This window comes from Hypomesus nipponensis, chromosome 17, assembly GCF_054491055.1.
Source record: "Hypomesus nipponensis isolate SF chromosome 17, ASM5449105v1, whole genome shotgun sequence".
In the NCBI taxonomy this organism is placed as follows: domain Eukaryota; kingdom Metazoa; phylum Chordata; class Actinopteri; order Osmeriformes; family Osmeridae; genus Hypomesus; species Hypomesus nipponensis.
The window spans coordinates 8,087,501-8,107,563 of NC_140377.1; the positions used below are offsets into that span (position 1 = coordinate 8,087,501).

The 20,063-nt window shown below is 53.7% G+C and overlaps 1 protein-coding gene across 1 annotated transcript in view; it reads right to left on the minus strand.

Annotated features, from left to right (window-relative positions):
• The window catches only part of adgrl1a (adhesion G protein-coupled receptor L1a), a 46,004-nt gene extending 26,564 nt beyond the window's left edge, over positions 1-19,440 (minus strand). The window contains exons 1-3 of the mRNA XM_084677334.1: positions 19,371-19,440; positions 7,934-8,147; positions 6,370-6,479 (exon numbers count right to left, since the gene is read on the minus strand). Of these exons, the coding sequence (XP_084533460.1) occupies positions 6,370-6,479; positions 7,934-8,147; positions 19,371-19,440 (394 nt within the window). The remainder of the gene's footprint in view (positions 1-6,369; positions 6,480-7,933; positions 8,148-19,370) is intronic.
• Positions 19,441-20,063: the final 623 nt, after the last annotated feature.

The window sequence follows — 20,063 nt, forward strand, 5'->3', positions numbered from 1 at the left end:
AACACACACACTTAACCGCTACATAACATCCCCCATTTCAGTCTAATCACCCAATCCCTCCATCCCTCTTTTTCTTTGTCCATGCTGCATCTCTGGGACCTGTCAGGGAGAAAGAACACTGCGCGCATCGGAGTCCTCTTCAGCTGTAGACTAAAAACAAAGAGATAGAGAGAGAGAGAGAAACGGAGAAATGGGGGATGGTAGGATGGAAAAGATGGTTGGATGTAAGGACGGCGAGACCTCCCCCTGCTCTGTCTGGGTTGGCCGGGATGTGCTGATGCTCGTCCGGAAAACAGAGCGTGTATACCGAAGCTGTCGGTTACTTTGAAGAAAATGGTGTTGTGGACTACTCTCTCTGAGCAGACTCTGGAAGCTTGGCCACACCGCTCTGCCAAACCCTCAGTCCATCGACTGGCTAATCAATGAAGAGCAGCTGGACCAAACTCGCTTATCGAAAGAAGCGAGAACAAACAGCCGAGGAGGAGGGAGGGGTTGACAGAGAGGACCCGGCCAGCTCTAACCCCCCTCAAAGAAAGAAAAGAGAGACAGAGAGAGAGAGAGGACAGACCCAACCCTGTCTGTTAGCCACCCAAGGCCCATCACAGACAGTACTAATCAAGAGCCAGTGTGTTCATCCACTCGAAGGCCTGGCCTAGCCTGACAGAGGGCCATTCCACGCCATGTTCCCTCCAGACCAGGAGTCTTGGTGGGTGTGGCTGCCAGCGGTGGGGAGGGGGGGGATGTCTGGGAGGCCCAGGAACAGCTGGAGATTCAGGCAGGACCGGAAGAATCCAAAGGCCTTTCAAATTCTGTTGTTGTTATGTGTTTATGTGACACATGAGTGACACGTGTGACTGAATTTGTCTGTCCTGTATGTGTGTGTGCGTGTGTGTGACTGTCTCTCGGGAGGAGACGTGTCAATGCATGTGCCTGGCGTGTTACCGCTGCAAGCGTGTGACTGGCGTGTGACTGGCGTGTGACTGGCGGTCCCTGGAGAGTTTTGCGATGTCATCAGGAGTCTCGTCAACACCGCACATAGCTGTCTGTACATGATACGATATATCTCATGAGTGAGAGAGAAAGAGAGAGATTGAGAGAGAGAGAGAGAGAGAGAGGGGAGAACATATAGAGGGAGAGGGAGAGAGAGATGAGCGAGAGGAGAGAGCGAGGGAGAGAGTGTGAGGGAGTGAAAGATAGAGAAAAAAAGATGGAGGAAGACTGAGAGAGAGAGGGAGAGAGAAAGTGTGCGAGAAAGAGAGAGAGAGACAGAGAGACAGAGAAAGAGAGAGAGAGAGAGAGAGAGAGAGAGAGAGAGAGAGAGAGGGGGGGGGGGGTAGAGAGAGAAAACGGGAGCGAGGGAGCGGGACTAAACCGGCCGGAGCAGAGGAAAGGTAGAGAGGCTTTGGGGCGGCAGCACAACAGAGCAGCCCTGCTCTGATCTGAGTAGCAGATCCCAAGCTGTGAACAACCCCCGGTGAAGACAGGAGGAGCAGCAGCCGCCTCCTGCCGGGGGGGGGGACGAGCTGCGAGGGGCGGGGGTGAGAGGAAGGGGAGGAGGTGGAGGAGGGGGGGGCAGCTTAGAGCCAACAACCCCCACTGCTGGCCCATCCATTAGACCTGGGAGGGCTGGGGGAGGGGGGGGGCCGGAGCAAGGACCAGGCTTTCATCCGCGCTGTGAGAGCAGCGTGGAGGAGGGAAGGAGCCAGGACTGGTAAACACACACATGGTTAGTGGGCTGGGGTCTGCTGGAGTCACGTCCCTGGTGGAGATTGACGGATCTGAATGGCTTCCTGTCATCCCCAGAGGGAGTGGTACGGAGAGGCTTCTGTGTGTCCTGTCTTCAATGTACTATTAACTCTGTGTGTTTGTGTGTGTGTGTGTGTGTGTGTGTGTGTGTCTGTTTGAGGAGGTAGTGGCGTATGCAATGATAGAAAGAGAGAGGGAGAGAGAGAGAGAGGAAGAAAGAAAGAGAGCGAAAAAAAAGAGCGATTTCTTTGGTGATAAGAAGAGGGACGAACAAGAGAGAGAGAGAGACAGAGAGAGAGAGCCTTTTCCCGACTCGTCCGGGTCTTCGAGGGTCTTCGTTCCTGAAAAATACACACAGAGCAAATTCACGCGACCACACAGAGAGCGAACACAAGCGCGCACCGAATCCCCCCACCCCCCACCCCCCACACACACACACACTCACACTCAGTATGAGAGGATCATTAGCAGAGGGGCCACCTGGTTCTTTCTGTCTTATTCATTCAGGCTTTATATCAAGGCTCTCGTGTGGATAAACCAATGCGACCCCCCTCCAAGCCTGCTCCTACCCCCCCCTCTGCTCAGCGCTCTTCAGAACCCTATCAATTACTCCCACACTAACAAGCCCAGTGAATAGAACCCAGAACAGAGTTCACACACACCTAAGGAGCTCTCACTGCTCTCCCCTTCCACCACGGGGAGGAAAAAAAACATCATGCCCGCCTCCACCCCCCCCCCCCCACCAATCCTCCTCTCCATCGCTGCCTCTCCGTCTTCCCATTTTTCAGAGGGGGGAATAAGCATTCCTCATGCCGGGCCCAGACCAGCCCACTCACTCACTTGTCATTCAAAGAACATTTACGAGGGAGATACACGACTAATGGTGCCCCTTATACATATTAATACTGCCTCCCTTCCAGCAACATCAAAGGATTTGCTTTTCCCGGGAAAACTTGTCAAATTATAACACAATAACGCCTCCCGCTGACAAACTCGTCCGAACGAGTCAGCTATCATTTACAGAGGCTTTTGTGTCCAAAAGGAAATGTTTCATAATGAACACACCCGCATGAATACATTGGAGTGCATCAATTTCATAAAGTGGAACAGTGGTTGGTGCTGATGCAGTCCACGGCCACAGTAGACAACGAGGAGGCAATTTAGCTGTGTTCTCCAGTTACCTGCCCTGTGAATATTAACCAGACGAGGCTCCAATGATGAAAGAGCAGAGCGCAGCACCGCTAACCCCTAATAGGCCTGGCGTAGCCAGCCAGGGGATCCCTGCTGGGGCTTCATTAGAAATCAATAATGATGTAGTGCTCCGTTCAGAAGGAGTTGGGACATCTACGGTGTCTACGCAGTGGATGTTTACAGGGCTTCTAAGCTGCGGTGATCTATGTGGGGATTAGAGCGTGAGAGTTTTTAAAGTTGCTGGATGCAAACATAGCGCTGTATCGTATCTATTAGAGCCACAGAGGCCTCTGATAATGGAGCCCGGTGCGAGGGAGTCTCTCCCCTGACAGAAATGTGAAATGTGTTGCCGTGCGATGAGTTTATGCTTGTTGCTCTTTTCTGGGCAGGGAAAACAAAGCGATGTCGCCGGGAGGGCCACGGAGTCTTCGGCGCCGTGAGATACGGTGTGACTCGTGGGCTGTCGCGCTCGCACGCGGCGACGGCGCACACACACACACACACACACACACTGGCCCCGGCGTCAGAGTGCGGCCGACGGGGCTCGCGTCGACGCGGCTGTTCGCGTCACCTCCGCGATTCAGGTGAGCGGCGTCGCGGCGGGCTGTGTGACACGCCGACAAAGGATCCTGTCACACACCTGCACGCACCCGTGACTCGGACGCGACCGAGTGCGAACCGTCTCGACTGCCAACAAAACGGCCCTCAGACAGCAATCTCCGGATCCCTCACCTCTTGAATAGAGACAAACAAACAAACCGACATATGTCAGCCATAAAGACTCCATGACGCCCCGGGCTCCCAGTCAGCCATGAAAGATGGGGCATTACCACAGCCATTAGCAGCAGCAAATTCAATTAATCTTGACAAATCTCTGAGGCTGAAGCAGAGCTGAAGCTGAGAGCAGCCACCCTCTCTCTCCTGGTAATTAAAAGTGTCCGTGTTGACTGGCGCGTGCCGCAACTGGGTTTGGGATGGCATCTCCACCAGCTACTCTATAATTGAGTCAGGTACTGTTTAGTCTGCCGGCGGCACAGCCCAACAACTCGAGAAGGAGTGGAACATCAGGGAGAAGAAGAGTGTGTGTGTGTGTGGGTGTGTGTGGGTGGTGCGTCTCCACGTGAACGGGGGGTGAGGAAGGACCGGGGTAATTGGCTCTTCTTTGTCATCTCAGACAGGCAGGAGGTTTCATCATAGAGGGATCAGCTTCCAATTTTCTAAGCCCCACCATCCTTCAGACGCAATAAACAACGTCTTAAAAATAGAGGAGGAAAAAAAATGCAAGTCAGCAGCCATTTAATCACGCTTCTCATTGCGTCTGGGTGAGAGATAGAGGCAGGGCAGAGCCGTGTGCACTCAGAAGGAAAAAGACGGGTCCGGAATAAGTGAGGAGTAGGGGCCCTGTTGGCCAACAATACAACCACTCAGACAACCAACGGTCACATGGGCTTTGATCCCACTCAGAGCTACCAAAGGGCAGAGGGCTGGTGGTGAGGGAGACTGTTCCAAGACGACACATGACCCACAATGCTTGGGATGACGCATAGCCATCCCACGCAGGAGTGAGAGCTCCTTCTACGGCAGGTGAGGCGGCGACACAAGTCTACGGTCTGCCTAGAGATAAGCTACGGTTGAGTGTGTGAGCGCTGAGCAGGGCAGAGTCATCGACTCCTGGGGGCGCTAAAGAGACAGCCAGGCAGGCAGGGTCCCCTGGGACTGGTCACCTGGACTGTACGGGTCTGGAAGAGGGAGGATATTTGGACGGCAGTCCCGACCTGCAAACAAAAGAGAAAGAGACAGAGGAAGACAGAGGATGGGAAGGGAGGGCGAGAAATCGATGGGAGAGAAACTGCAAGGCGAACAAGGGAGAACTGGAGGACAGATTATAGACAAAAAGGCGTGGATAGGGAGTAAAGAGTGATATTTAGACAAGAGGCGCGGGGAGAGAGGAAAATGTTTGGAGAATTTTCAAAAGAGAGAAATGTGAGAGATCGTAATGAAGAGAGAAAGAGGGGGGAGGGAGAGGATGCGCGAAATTTCCGAGCGGAGGTTAGGGTGTTAGCGAAAACACTTGATGTCTCTTCGGCACGTCAGGTGGTCGCTCCCTGGGAAAAAAGCAGAAAGGTTCACCCCGCAGACATCTCTTCCCGCCCTAAACCCCAAACCACCCGACCCCGAGCCGTCTAACAGCCATCCGTCAAGCCCCCACTCCCCTCTCCCAACAGACCCGCCTCTCGCCCTCCCACCCTCCCTTGCACCGCATTCCTGCTTCTGCCCTGTGGAGTGGGGGGGGGGGGGGATGGGAGGGGGGTGGGTGAGGCAGCCCCCCCCCCCCCCAGAGCACTCCTGCACAGTGAGGGGGATCAATGCTGAGAGTAACAGCACATGAAGGGGAGGAGGGAACACCGCCTGACCAGAGATTTTCACATGAGCGAAGCTCCACACAACACTATAATCCTTTTCTGTGTTTTGCCAGTGTGTTTCAAGGGGAGTGCGAAAGTGACAGCGTGCACGTGCTACCGGGGTTTGTGTGTGCGAGCGCGCGCGCGTGTCTTTTTTCCCGTTTCAGTGCGTGCCATTGTGTTGGCGCCTGTGTGTGTCGGAGTGTGTGTGTGTGTGTGTGTCTGTGCTTGTTTTCTCTGCGAGGGACGCGGCGTGTGCGCGCGCGCGTCTTGTCACACCTGCCACGGAGCTGTGAGCAGAGCCCAAGGAAGTCGGCCGTTACCATGGGGATATTGAAATGTGCGGCGCCGGGGGTCATGTGGTCTAAAATAAGCCCTTTGCTGTTTGTGTTAACGTTCCCATTGTGAAGGCGTGACACAGACAACCGCTCTGCCTCCTGGTCCTCACTGAGTCTCACTGCGCCCAATTTTCATTTTTATTGGAAATCAGAGGGACAGCGAAGGTGTTTGGCACCAGATAAAGGTACCTGGGAGCCCATGGGTCAATGTGAGTGTGGCGGCGTGGGTTACCGCTGCGACCGCCAATAAAGACTGACCCCCTTGTTGCACTGGCTGTGTGAAGTTCATATCTGGGTCTGTGTATGGGGAGCACCTTCCTCATGTGAAAATCTCTCCCAGCTGCCGGAGCGTCGCACTGTTGATGGAGAAAAAGGGTTTAGCTGTGTGTGTGTGTGTGTGTGTGTGTGTGTGCGTTTGTGTGTGTGTGCGTGTGTGCGCGTGTGTGTGTCAGAGAGAGGAGCAAGAGCGAGAGGGAATGAATGTGTGACTGTCTGTCGTTCTGTCTGGTTTGTCTGTTGGAGAGTGTGTGTGTGTGTGGGAGAGAGCGCTGGTGGGAGGGTTTGAATGCCAGTCGGTTGTTGAGGGCTGGGGAGTTAGGTGGGGAGAGAGGGGATGGGGGGGGGGGGGGGTTGGTGAAGGGGTGGGGGGGCGGGGGAGATGGGGGGGTGGGAGGGGGCGTCTCCGTACTCACTGTAGGGGACACACTCGTACTGGATCTCCAGGTACTTGTAGGTCCCGGGACAGGGGTCTGGGAACACATCGGACCCTGCAACCACCACACACTGGGTGCGGTTGTTACACCTGAGAGAGGGAGAGAGAGAGAGAGAGAGAGAGAGACAGAGAGATGAACAAAGACAGAGAGAAAGAGAGAAACAAAGACACAGAGACAGAGAGAGAGAGAGAGAGAGAGAGAGCGGTTCTTGTCAAGCACCATTAACAAGCACCCAAGAACAGTATACAATGACATTAGTGAGAGAGAGAGAGAGAGAGAGAGAGAGAGAGAGAGAGAGAGAGAGAGAGAGAGAGAGAGAGAGAGAGAGAGAGAGAGAGAGAGAGAGAGAGACAGACAGAGAGAGAGAGAGACAGACAGAGAGAACAACAGGAAAATAGTTACAGGTGGACAGCAGGACAGCAGGTGACAGAGAGCAGAAGAGATAAACGAGGACATCAGAGACAGAACAATCTAAGAAACGACATCAGAGAGAGAGAGAGACAGAGAGCGAGAGAGAGAGGCCGGGAGAAAGACAGAGAGCGAGAGAAGAGCCAACGAAAACACCTTTGGGCTACGAAACGCAGAAAAGCACAGGTCGGACGGCGGCAATTTCACACTAGACTAGATCATGTGACAGCTGGAGCCCGGGGGGAGCAGCGAGGGAGGGGCAGAGGCGGGAGGAAGGGAGCGGAGGAGGAGAGGGAGGGAGGGAGGGGGTGACGTAACAGTCCTTCCTTCCCTGGGGGATCGCGAGAGGGAGCAATTAGAGGTGAGAGAGCTGAGAAGGACATGGGCGAGGGCACATATGGTCCAGCGCTGCACGCCGGAAAACATCCATGGCCTCAGAACACCCCCCCCATCCAAAACGGCTCAATGTACGCGTCCTCGCCAGAAAACGCGGGCGCACGCACGCACACGTACTCCTTCTTCCAGCCTAATCCCCGCCACGCCCCCCCACCCCCACCCCACTACCCCAGCCTCGACGCCATCTCCCTCCCCCCCAGCTCCCTCTCATCCCTCAATACCACACATTTCTGCTGCAGTCTTTTTATCTTCCCATCAGTGGTCCTCTCCAGCCCGCTTCCTTCCTCTCCCGCCCCCCCCCCCAAACCCCTTCCCTGCCACATTTCTCCACCTCTCCCTCTCTCTCTCTCTCTCTCTCTCTCTCACGCTCTCTCTCTCTCTCTCCCTCCCTCCCTCAGTTCCTCTCCCTCCATTACTGCGGTGATGGATGGTGGGGAGAGGGATTCCATTGATCTGGTCTCGTAGGAGGCAGATGCGGAGTACAGTCAGAGAGAGCAGCTGCAGCCTGGCCTGCACATGCTATCTCACGACACACACACACACACACACACACACACATACACACATGCAAACAAACAAACAAACAAACAAGCAGAATCCAACCAAACACACAAACACAGACACACAGCAGTGCGGACGCTACTCGCGCAAAAACAACATTCCACCAACATGAGGAGGAGTGTGGGTTACAGAACAGGGAGACTCGATATGAACTTCTGACACCGAACCACCCACTCACCTCTGTGACATGATCTTGAAGGCGTCCGGTAGGTAACACTGGACGTTCTCCATCTGGAAGGGGTCCGCGTCGCAGATCTTGTCGTCCGTGCGGCCGTAGTTGGCCGTCTCGATCATGATGACATCACTTCCGGGGCAGCGCAGCTCGATGGGGTAGCCCTCGCACGCCAGCTCCCGACGCATCAGGCCGAAGGGCATCGCCGACCGACTCAGAGCTGCCGGGCGGAGAGAGAGATACAGAGAGAGAGACAGAGAGAGAGGGGGGAGAGAGAGGTTCTTGTCAAGCACCATTAACATGCACCCAAGAACAGTATACAATGAGATTAGTGTAGTGCATATTGAGGAGACATGTTTGAGAGTGACTCACGACATGAACAAGAAAAAGCTACGTTGTGGACCTGAACTTCAGAAAGACCAGAACTTTGCCACACTTCTCGGTAGCACCATATGAAACGAACCGTGGAGCCTTCTAACGTGTTCCGTTAACAAACTCCCACACACGTATAAACACACACACACACACATGCATGTAAACACTCATAGCTGATAGAGAGTGCAGCTCTGACACATCGCTTTTTAAAATAGCTCAGCTTGTTCTCCTAGCAGACGTCAAAGTCACCTGTGGAGCCTTCCAGAAGGAATTGAAAGAGAAGGACAGAGAGAGAGAAATACAGAGAGAGAGAGAGAGAGAGAGAGGGGCGAGGAATAGAAAAGGCGAGAGAGCGAAGGGGAGAGAAAGAAATTGCGAGACGGAGGGAGAGAAAGAGATTGAAAAAGGAGAGAGAGAGAGTTCATCCAGTCCGCGGCGACGTGGTGTCATTGCGAGGCCCTGTGCGCCGCCCCACCTGTGGCGTCTGCCATTTGCACGCCCACTCGTGTTAATCAGCCTGCTGACGGGGGGGGGAGGGGCCAACACCGCCTGGCGGGGGGAGCCAGCAGACGGCAGGCTCTTTGTGGAGAGGGCTCGCAGGGCTTGCAGGGCCGCTGGGCCGCTGGGCCGCGCCGGGGTTAATCGCTGTGCCGGGCTGAGAGGGCTGCGGAGAGGCGCGGAGAGACTCTCTCCATCTCTCCATCGCCAGAAGAGCTCTCCAACCGCCTCGACCGCCCCGGTCAGTCCTCAGTCACGCACAAAATGGCCGCCGCCTGTGTGCCACACAGCACACACAGGGACTGGGAGAGAAGGACCCCGGCTGCGAAGCTCTGCACAAGCGCTGAGGTACAGCCGATGTGTAACGAGTGGAGCCGTCCCTGCAGGTAAAAGCACGACCGCCTGAGAGCACGGCGACCACCGCGGCTGCTGTCCGTGGTGCTGAACGACAGGGACCAACGCGCCCAGAAACAGCGCCCCGGGTGAGCACAACAAGCAAAGTGTGCTTTGTTGCCAGTATCAGACGGCCTGCAGAATGCGGCGTGCGTGGAGCTGGCCACAGTCCTTCAGGAACCGAGAGGCAGGTACAGCCGGTATCCCTCTGAAGCAATCCCCGAGTCGGCATGGCACACTCACTAAGCCATCCCTGCCTGTGATGGATAGAGCCCTATCTCTGCTGAACCAGACTGGACCTGAGAGCTTCGGCAGTCGCTCGTCCCCCAACCGCCAGAACACGCACGCACCCGCCCGCTCGCGCGCAAACACACACACTCCCTCCCCTAGCTAGACAGCCTCAGCGGCAGGCTCAAAGAGAGTGGCTCTCGCTCCTAACCACACAGTAGCAGGCTGCTCGAGCTGGCAGCCATGGGAGACGCAGAGCTTAGGTTTCAGCCGTTGTCCATTCAGGAGAGCTGCCCATCAGGGTCAACGTCAATGTCACTCAACAGAGACGCGCTGCGAGTGTGCGGCTAAATGACTCTCCGCGTTCGCAGTTGCTCGTGTTTCTAAATGCCACCCGTTGAGTCCCCGTCGAGCCGAGAGTTCAGCCGTGTTGCTAAGGTCGTTAAGGCTGAACGACTCGCCGATTCAAGCATCATATCCTTTGTGCCTTTCGCTCGCTCGCGCACGCCGGCCGTGTCGAAAAAACACTGGGCCCCGTACTAAGGTATCGTGCGCTGATCAAGACGCACACATACGGCGACTAAACAAAGGCGCGCGTGGTTTCCCCCTCGCGTACATCATGATGCACGGAGCCACCCGTTGACATGCAGACGCAGGGACACACAGTGGGATCGGCGTGTCGTGTCAGCGTGAGGGCCTGTTCTCCTGTTCTCGGGGTTCCCCCCCGCGGTGTGAGGGCACAGCGGCGTGCAGCTGGCCGGCGATGAGATCACCGCGCCGCACGCGCTCAGGAGAGCAGAACTGAGCCGGGCAGCGGGAAGCGCAGGCCCTATCCCTCCTCACACACCGTGGTCGCACGCGACAGGGACGTTAGGCTGCACTGGTGATGGGGGGTTGGGGGGGGGGACATTGGAGAAACTGTCGTTGGAGCGATCGGCACTGTTCCGAGTTCTGTTTCCGTGTTATTTCAGTTCCCTCGTGGAATTTGAGCGAGAGGTGTGACTTCGGGGGTTAGGGTAGGAATGAGTACTTTTAATAGAAATGCTGACTATTGACACCATCTGTAATGCTGAAAAAAAGGGTTTTACAGTAAATAGTAAGTAGAAATTAATTTTTGCAGCAGTAAAAAAAAAGAAAACACACAATCCCACAATCCACTCACATTATACAAAGAAAAGTAAAAAAACTGGTATTCTGGATATAAGATGAATCTGTTTTAGACTGCATACAGTATGCAGTATACTGTTTTCCGAACTGACAAAACAGTTGCAGAAGGCTTGTATTATCTGCGGCGAGATAGCCAGAGGGCGTAGATATTTATCAATGAGCATCTGTCAGGGAGCAAATGTGTGTGTGTGTGTGTGTGTGTGTGTCTGCGTGCATGCACGCGTCTGTGCCTTTCCAGACGGGTGAATCAGTCTGGGACCTGGGGAGGAGCTGGGCAGGGATGACCTGGTGCGATTGGACAGCTCTAGGCAGTGAGTGTCCTTCACTCTGCGGGAGCCCAGTCCTGTGTCAGAGCCTGTACAGCCAAACACATGGCCTGTTATCCTTCTCCAGGGGCACGCTTGTCATAGCTGGATGGAAGTGTGTTTGTCACGGCAGGCATGTGACAAAGACTGAGCACAAACACTGGCACACGGTGCGACTCCCGGTGACTCATGTGGTAGAGCACACCACCTACTGCATAGATGGCAACAGCTGGTCTCGGGCTGGTAAAGAAATAATTGTCCCCTACAGCAACGCATCACATTGGGTTTCTGTGGTTTCAATAAATGCACACACGACTCCCGCCCCTCCCCCCTCCCCCCTACACAGACACACATACACAGTTTCACCCTCTACACAAGGACACACACACACACACACAGACTCAGAGGACAGGGTTCTCATGTTACTCTGTGCAAACACAAAAACACACAGAGCCACACACATACTCACACACACACATATGCAGACACAAACACACACACACACAGACACGCTCCTTGAGCAGGGTTCTCATGTTACTCTGGGCCAGAGGGTGTGAGGGATCTGGCTGGTGGCTCTATAATGGAAGCTTCATACTAATTAAGAGCAGGGGAGATGACTGATTGGATGAGACTCATTATCTCAGTGCAGTAATTAAGGCCTGGGGGCGGAGATGGAAGAATGAAGACTACACTGACATGGTCTTGAGAAAGATGCCCAATGATGTCACAGGCCCCTGAGAAAAGGCATGGGTCACACACACACACACAAGGTAGTGCACACACACGCACGCATACACACACATGGTGCAGAAAGAAACACATGGCTGTAGACTGATATGGCTATAGATTCAACTAAAGACGACAAAGATGACTTCTAACAAAGTTCAAGAGAGAAAAGTGCCAGCATCTCGGAGAGCGACCGGAAACTACTTGAAAAAGACAGACTCAAAAAAGATTACAACTTTCATTCGGGCTGCATTATGTTCAAAGTCAAACATGAAAGCGTTTAAATCCTTTCCAGAGACAGGCTCATTGTGACCTTGTCTGTTTGCCTCAGTCACATGACTGGGATGGTTCCGTCTGAGCTGCTGGCCTTCCAGGCAGGGTGACAGACAGACAGTGTGATAGCACGTCTGCTATTGAGCTGCTGGAAGAGATTATACCGCAGGAGCTCTGGGCCCCTCCGGCTGGTTGGCTAACTGGCTGGCTAACCGGCTGGTTGGCTAACAGCCTGGCTGACTGGTGGATGGCTAACTGGCTGGCTGTCTAACTGGCTGGCTGATTGGCTGGCAAACTGGCTGGCTGGCTGATTAGCTGGCTAACTAGTGGGTGGCTAACTGGCTGGCTGATTGGATGGCTAACTGGTGGGTGGCTAACTGGCAGGCTAACAGGCTGACTGACTGGTCGGTGGCTAACTGGCTGGCTGGCTGGGTGAATGGCTGCCTAGCTAACTTGCTGGCTAACTGGCTGATTGGCTGGCTGGCTGACTGGTGGCTGGCTAACTTTCTGGCTGGCTAACTGGTTGGCTGGCTGGCTGAGGGCGCGCTGCAATCCTACTTCTTAGACCCCCTGACTGTTCCACTGGTTATCTCCTAATGACTGTGCCGCTCATTAGCATAGCCCTGGAGCGTAGCACCAGAAAGGATTTCAGAGCCAAGAGGGTCTTACTCCCTGACGTCTTCCTGGACCCAGACTGAGGCGGGGCAGGCCAACCGATGTTCCAGTCATCGGATAGAGCAGAGAGGTCTTTTCTTTGGGATATTTCCAGAGTGGGCTGTCTCTGGTCCTCTTTAACATCTTTGGGGAGGGCTTTAAGCACAACAGTGTTGCTCTGTGAGTTAGTTAGTGTGGCGAGCTGGCTACTCAAGCGTGCCCTGTCACCGCGGAAGGGCCCGGAAACAGTGGCCAGAGCTGTCACATCCTGACAGCGCTGAAGCAGAGAGGAGAGGTGACAATGTGACATCCTGAAACAAACAGGGCTCAGTGTGTGTGTGTGTGTGTGTGTTTGGGGTCTGTGTGAGGTTGTGTGTGTGTGTGTGTGGGGGGGGGGGGTATATTTGGATGGCCGACACGGTGATTGGTGGGGTGGGGGTCAGGGGGGTGGGGTGGACATTTAAAGGAGTCCGCAGAGCAAGGCCCTGCACAGACGGAGCGGAGGCCAGGACAGACGAGATGAGACTGGAGAGTCACCAGCCAAGGGTTGGGGGGTCAAACCATACAGCAGTGCCAAGATGAGACACATCCACCATGATGGAGCCAAGTCAACCAGAGATATGGAGAGAGAGAACGAGACAGAGACAGAGATAGAGAGAGGGAGAGAGAGAGAGAGAGAGAGAGAGAGAGAGAGAGAGAGAGAGAGAGAGAGAGAGAGAGAGGGAGAGAGGGAGAGAGAGAGAGAGAGAGAGAGAGAGAGAGAGAGAGAGAGAGAGAGAGAGAGAGAGAGAGAGAGAGAGAGAGAGAGAGAGAGAGAGAGAGAGAGAGAGAGAGAGAGAAAAAACGAGAGACAGACAGAGATAGAGAGAGGGAGAGAGAGAGAGAACGAGAGAGAGAGAGAGAGACAGAGAGAGAGAGAGAGAGAGAGAGAGAGAGAGAGAGAGAGAGAGAGAGAGAGAGAGAGAGAGAGAGAGAGAGAGAGAGAGAGAGAGAGAGAGGGATGTAAAAGAAGGAGAGAGACATGTTGGTCTCTCGGTGCAGCACAACTCCAAGGTCGTACACACGTACAGAGCTGGCCAGAATGACAGAAACCAAAACACGCGAGCTGGCCCTAAACGTGGACACGTCACGTGTTTGACCCTCTCCACGCAGTCTCTCTGCACCAACTGCCTGCCAGCACCCCGTTTCAAACCGGCTCAAAACATTACATCACCCACACCCGCACACACGCCAACATCACACACACTTACATGATCCATCATCTACTCCCTGTTCCCAGGGACAGACTTTCAATGGAGAATACAGCTGAGAGGCAGAGTAGGGATACTGTAAAGACTAGGAGGAACCAATGGTACACACACACACACAGACACACTCTCTCTCTTGAGGCTGTTTTGGCAAAGGGGGGGGTGTAGGGGAGACAGGACGTGCTCATACTGTCAAGTACACGTCACAGTCAGCCCCATCACCTAATTATGCAGTAAAACAGACCCAGCAGCAGAGAGCAGCGTGGCCCAAAATAAGACACAGCCAGAGCCCTTAAAAGCACCAGACCCAGTGAATGTATCCCTGTGCTCCCCAGAGAGGAGAAGTGAGCTGCAGGCCCGTTGCTCGGCCCCCCTCCTCTCCCCTCCTCTCCGGCAGCTCTGACTGCACACCCAGACCCACAGCCTCAGAACTAGCGGTGGCGTGCATGGGAAGGAGGGAGGGAGGGAGGGAGGCAGGGAGGCAGGGAAGATGAGATGAGAGGAAGTGGGAGAAAGGGATGGATATAGACCGAGAGAGAGAGAGAAAGAGAGAGAGAGAAAGAGAGAGAGAGAGAGAGAGAGAGAGAGAGAGAGAGAGAGAGAGAGAGAGAGAGAGAGAGAGAGAGAGAGAGAGAGAGAGAAAGCAAAGCACCAGAGAGACGAGAGTGGGAATGTGACAAGCAAACGGGGGGAGAAGGAAGGCACGGAGAGAAAAGGAGAGATAAAGGGGAGGAGAGATGCCGGGGAGGTAGAGAGCGAATCATTGGAGGCCAGCTGTCAGAAAGATGAGTGTGTGTTTGGGAGAGGAGCGAGGTTGTATCCAGAGACCTGTTAGGAAGGATGAGTGTCAAATAGAGGCCCTGCCTCTGCATTAGACACTTAATTAACCTCTATATACTCTCATCCACTGGCACGTCTGTGTGTGTGTGTGTGTGTGTGTACGTCCGTGCTTGCGTGCGTACTGTCTGTGTGGTAACGAGTCTCATCTGTGTATGCGTGTTCCCCAACGCGTGTGCAGGTATACCTGCATGTTTTTACTGTATGTTTTGGGGTTAAGGAAGTGTGGGTGTGTTCCTGTGAAACAGGCCCCAGTGTTTGTGGCACTGTATAACTGTTACAGTACAGTTATACACAATTATGCTCGTACAGTTATTGCAAACTTTAAATTGCCGTCCCTTCTATCTTGGTGTCCTTCCTTGCGTACACATGCCGTATACATAAACATTTCCCCTCTCGCCCCCCCACCTTCCACCTTCCTCCTCCTTACCTGCACACCATCCCTCGATCCCTAGTCCAATTTGATCCAGAGCCTCTCTAATTTTGTCCCTCCCCCCCCCCCCCACACACACCTCTTCCTCTGCTGGCTCTCACTTTCTTCGCTCCCTCCAGGCCTGACCCCTTCCTAGCACATCTCTCTTTCCCTACTCTCTCTCTCTCTGTCTCTCTCTCTCTCTCCCTCTCTCTCTCTCTCTCTCTCTCTCTCTCTCTCTCTCTCTCTCTACTTCTCTCTCCAGTCATCTCTCTCTCTGAAGAATTGCTGAACCAGCCTGCCCTTGCCTGGCAGCTGTAGGCTGCTGCTGGTAATTATTAATCTGCGGGACAGACAACACACAAACACACAAACACACACACACGTACCTAGTTTGGATCCGTGTGCACACAATCTGCGACATGCACATGGATACATACATAGACAAATGCAGGGATAAGCAAACAGACATGAATGAGAACACCAAGACAACAAGAGGAGTTGTGCTCATCCACAAACAAGGCGGGCAAACACGCTCAGTGCAAAACAAGCGCACCCGCCAGGGTACGCCGAGAGCGCAGAGCAGGCGGCCCTGTGTTACGACACATGCGCTCAAACACAGCCCCGTGTTCAAGGTGTCACGTGATCCCATCTGTGCACACACAGGCACACTCCCACACAGGCACACAGCACCTGAACGTATACGTTTTCCAGTCAAAACAAACAAATCCACACACACACACACACACAACCATGGAGTATGGTGGGCGCCCTCTTCAAAGGGGGATTTTGAAAACACAGCCCCCACCCCGGCGACAACGTGACCCCCCATCCCAACCCCCCCCCCCCACACACACACACACACACGCACGCACGCACACACTCACACACGCAATATATGTTCAAAGGCCATCCATTAACCTTTCACTCACACCGGCCTCTCTGTGATCTAGTGCTCTCAGCCAAGGGGCTTTGAAGAGCACAGCAGCCTCACTCGGGAGGGACAGGCGGGAGGGAGCGAGGAATGGCGGGTGTGAGAGCGCCAGGGAGCGTGGACGGGCTGGAGGAGGGGAGGGTAAATCGAGGGTGAGGGACGAGGAGGGAGAGAGGGGAGAAAATGAGAGAAGCGGAGGAATGGGCGGACAGGAAAGTGGTGGAGGGAATAGGAGGAGAGGGGTGCAGGGGGAGAGGGGCCAGAGCGGAGGGCTGTGAGGGGATGTCGTGAAGCAGGGAAAAAGGGGTGGGGGGGAGGGGCGAACGAGGTTCACGGATGAGGGGATGGGGGAGAGAGAGAGACAGAGAGAACAAGCTGAGAGATTGGATGAAAATGAGAGGGGAGCGTAGGGGAGGGAACTGGGGAGCTAAGGAGATGGAAACCAAACGAGAGAGCAAACAAAACAGAGAGGAGCGGGGGGATGCTGGAGAAAATCAGGCTTTTTCTATCTCACTGAAACCAAATGCTAGAACAGCAATATTCGCCAGCGGTTCAATTTGTAATATGTGCCGGTGAGGGATGAGCATGCAAAATTAGAACCAGCTTGTCTCATATTTCTGGACAAGATAAGTATCTTAAAAGCTATATTACTCTACCTTTATTAACAGAACAATTGCACTGAGCTTGTGTCAGCCCCATGTCCACATATAGATGAGAGATAAAGAAGTCCTCTGAGGAACAAATATGCATATAACAGCTGTTTCCCCCACCCTGAAATAACATGTAGCGAGGAGGGAGAGGGAAGTCAAAGTAAAAGGTAAACGTCGGTTGGGAAATGTCTGTCAAACGACCAGAGTGTTTTCAGAGGAGTAATATGACAAGGCTTAAATACATGTGAGATGAGAACAGATTCGACCAGTCAGCACTGGCTGGGCACCACTGCTCCAAAACGACACCTACACACACACACACTCTCGCAGCACTTAAACGAACACACACACACACAAGCACACGTACACACACACACACACACACAGCGGCTCACACTGTGCTAAATGGAAGCTTGGTGTCAGGACTTCATCATGTGCAGAGCAGCTGCCTGCCTTGCCTGCCACATTAGGCAGTCCTAATGGGCTTTCGGTGTAATAACACATCTTAGGAAGGTTGTACATTTGCAGCATTGTGTGGAATCAGCGGGTCAGTGTTTGTCAGGGTACATATGTCAATATGTTTACAGGCGGGGAGCGAGGGCATAAAAAGAGAGGGGGGAGGTTGTTTGTATGACTCTCTGTGTGTGTGTGGTTTTGTTTGCCTGTGTTGGGGTGGATTTGGGCTCAAAACGAATCATTTTCCTTGAGTCACTCACTGGATTTTCGGGGCCTGGTGTGTTCCCTTGCGTTCTGTCAGACTGGCATGTGTGATATATCGTGCACATGCAAAACCCCGTTACAGCTACATGGGAGAACGCTCGGTGCTGCCGTAGCACAGCTCTGATTGGCCTTAAAGGGATGTGTGGTGTACCAGAAATAGCACTGGCCTTAAAGGGATACGCACGCGGTAACAGGGAATCTGATTGCCCTCATAGAGACGGCCGATACATAACTCCGCATCCCTATGTTAAGTCTGTACCGCAATCATAGAACCCACCTGCTCCTCATGTCACGTGCCTTGTATTGTTTTCCATGCGTTTTCCTGCTGTACATCTGGTGTTGAGGAGTGTTGTCATGCGTTGCAAGCTGTAGATGTCTCCTAGGTCAGTGTCAGACTGTTATGAATTCACTGTAAATACAGTAAAGGGGGGGGGGGTGGCTGTCTGTTTGGGGGGAAAATGAGTCGTTGTTTGTTGTGATGTTCGAGTCTGTCTCGACATCTGTGTGGAAACGTACCCTATTTTTGTCTCTCCCTCTTTCGAAATAAATGATCTCTCTGACCTTCATGCTTCAGGGAGACTTTGCAAAAGACATTACTGCCTCCTTGATCCGGTCATTATTCTTGTCTGATGTTACCCTCTCTCCTCTCAGCTGACTGACAACTTGAGGAGAAAATCCCAGAACCCAAATCGATGCCACACTGTTGGTGGAGACAAACCTTTTTATTCCACAGTGTATATGTGGCTATTTGTGTGTGAGTGTGGTGTGGTGTGCTGTGTGTGTGTGTGTGTGTGTGTGTGTGCATGAGAGTGTGTATGTCCATATCCGTGTTTGTGTTTCGTGTGCACAAGGGTGCTCACGTGTGGGTCTGGAGTACCATAGGCGGCAGTTGATTGACGAATCCGTCCGAATAGGTTTTCACAATTTTGGCAAACTGAATGTTCGTCTGAGCTTTCATCAGAGCACCAGGCAGAACACAGATAACACTCAATTGATTATTAATGCATTATTAATACTTCTCTAGTGCCAGACTTCACAGACAGCTGGAGGCTCTTATACACACAAACACACACACACACACACACACACAGAGAGCACAAACCCCAACACAAACACAAGCAGCTTAGTGCCAGGGGCCAAATGTGTCCAGTGGAACACTGAGTGCGTCACATAAATCCGATGCAGCAGAACCTGGCAAATTAAAGAGAGAGAGAACACAACAGCAAGCAAACACCCACTCAAATTAGAGCCACACCTGGTCAATCAGACTGGGAACGCTGAGCCAATCCGAAAACACACACAGGCGCGCGCGCGCGCAAACAAAACTATTATCGTCTTTCGCCAGTCTTCTCCCCACTTTCCCTTGAGATGATCACCCCCCCCCTTTCCACGTTCCTTCCTCCCTTCCCCCCTCCCTCCGAGGCCAGGGCTGGATAGAACGCAACTCACTGAGAGGACACCAGATGGTGTGCTGTGGTCTGTGCGGCGCGGCACTACCGGCTAGCTTAGCACCCCCCTCCCACCTCCCTTCTCTCTTACACCCGCGCACCCGCACCCGCGCGCGCGCATGCACCCTGCAGCATCACTGTGGGCCCAACCAGGTCACCTGCTGCCAGGGTCACACCAGCTGGCACACACACACACACACACACGCACGCACACACACACACACACACACACACACACACACACACACACACACACACACACACACACACAAACCCTACATGCCACATTGAGAGGGGTCACACATATGGTATCATTTCATGCACGGATTCCCTCCCTCACACATGCCACGGCTTACCGACACACACCGATGTGACAGGGAATCACATGGACAACCGCCCACATACACATACGCGCACACACACACACACACATAATCAAAGAATCATAAATGAATGCTCAGTCAGCAGATCCATGTTGTTTAAACCTCCGTTAAGCAGCGTTGGTCGTGATGAATCACCACGGCGACTACGGTTGGGCGGGAACGTGTAGGAGGCGAGAGAGAGAGACGTTTGTACCTTGAGCGGAGGGGGCGATGTTGCTGAGGGTGATGACGCAGGTGCAGAGGATCCACACTGCCAGCGCCATGCTGGTGGCTGGGCTGAAGGCCGGGGCTGAGGGCCTGGGCCGGGGCCGGGGCTGGCAGGGGCCGCGTGAGGTCAGCAGGTACAGGCGTTGGGAGGGAGCTCCTCCACTCGCACCCTCGTTCGGAGGGCGATCCTGTAAAAACGTTCAGAGGGAGAGAGGGAGGGAGAGAGGGAGAGAGGGAGAGAGAGAGAGAGAGAGAGAGAGAGAGAGAGAGAGAGAGATAGAGGGAGAGAGAGGGAGAGAGAGGGAGGAAAGAGAAATGGAAGAAGGGCAAAAAGAGACGGAGAGAGAAAGGTCATGTCAGGTAATGAGTGATTCACAAAAACGCTTTCAACAGTCTGCTAACGTCGAGGCTAAACGGAGGACTGGGGAACAGGGCAGGAGGCTCCCCCTGTGGCGGTCAGGTAGAATGATCTGGCGGGGGATGTGAGGAGCTGCCATTTTGTGCACGCTGGCATGGCAACAGCTGTTCCTCCAAGCAGCTTATCACTAGTGTTTGAACGCTTGATTGGATGAGACAAGGTACATATGCAGGTAGAGGACTGTTTAGGCTGGTACGGGATAATCAGCACGATACTAAACATTCACGTGGACCAGGGAGAGTGCGCGTCGGTGCGTTGTGT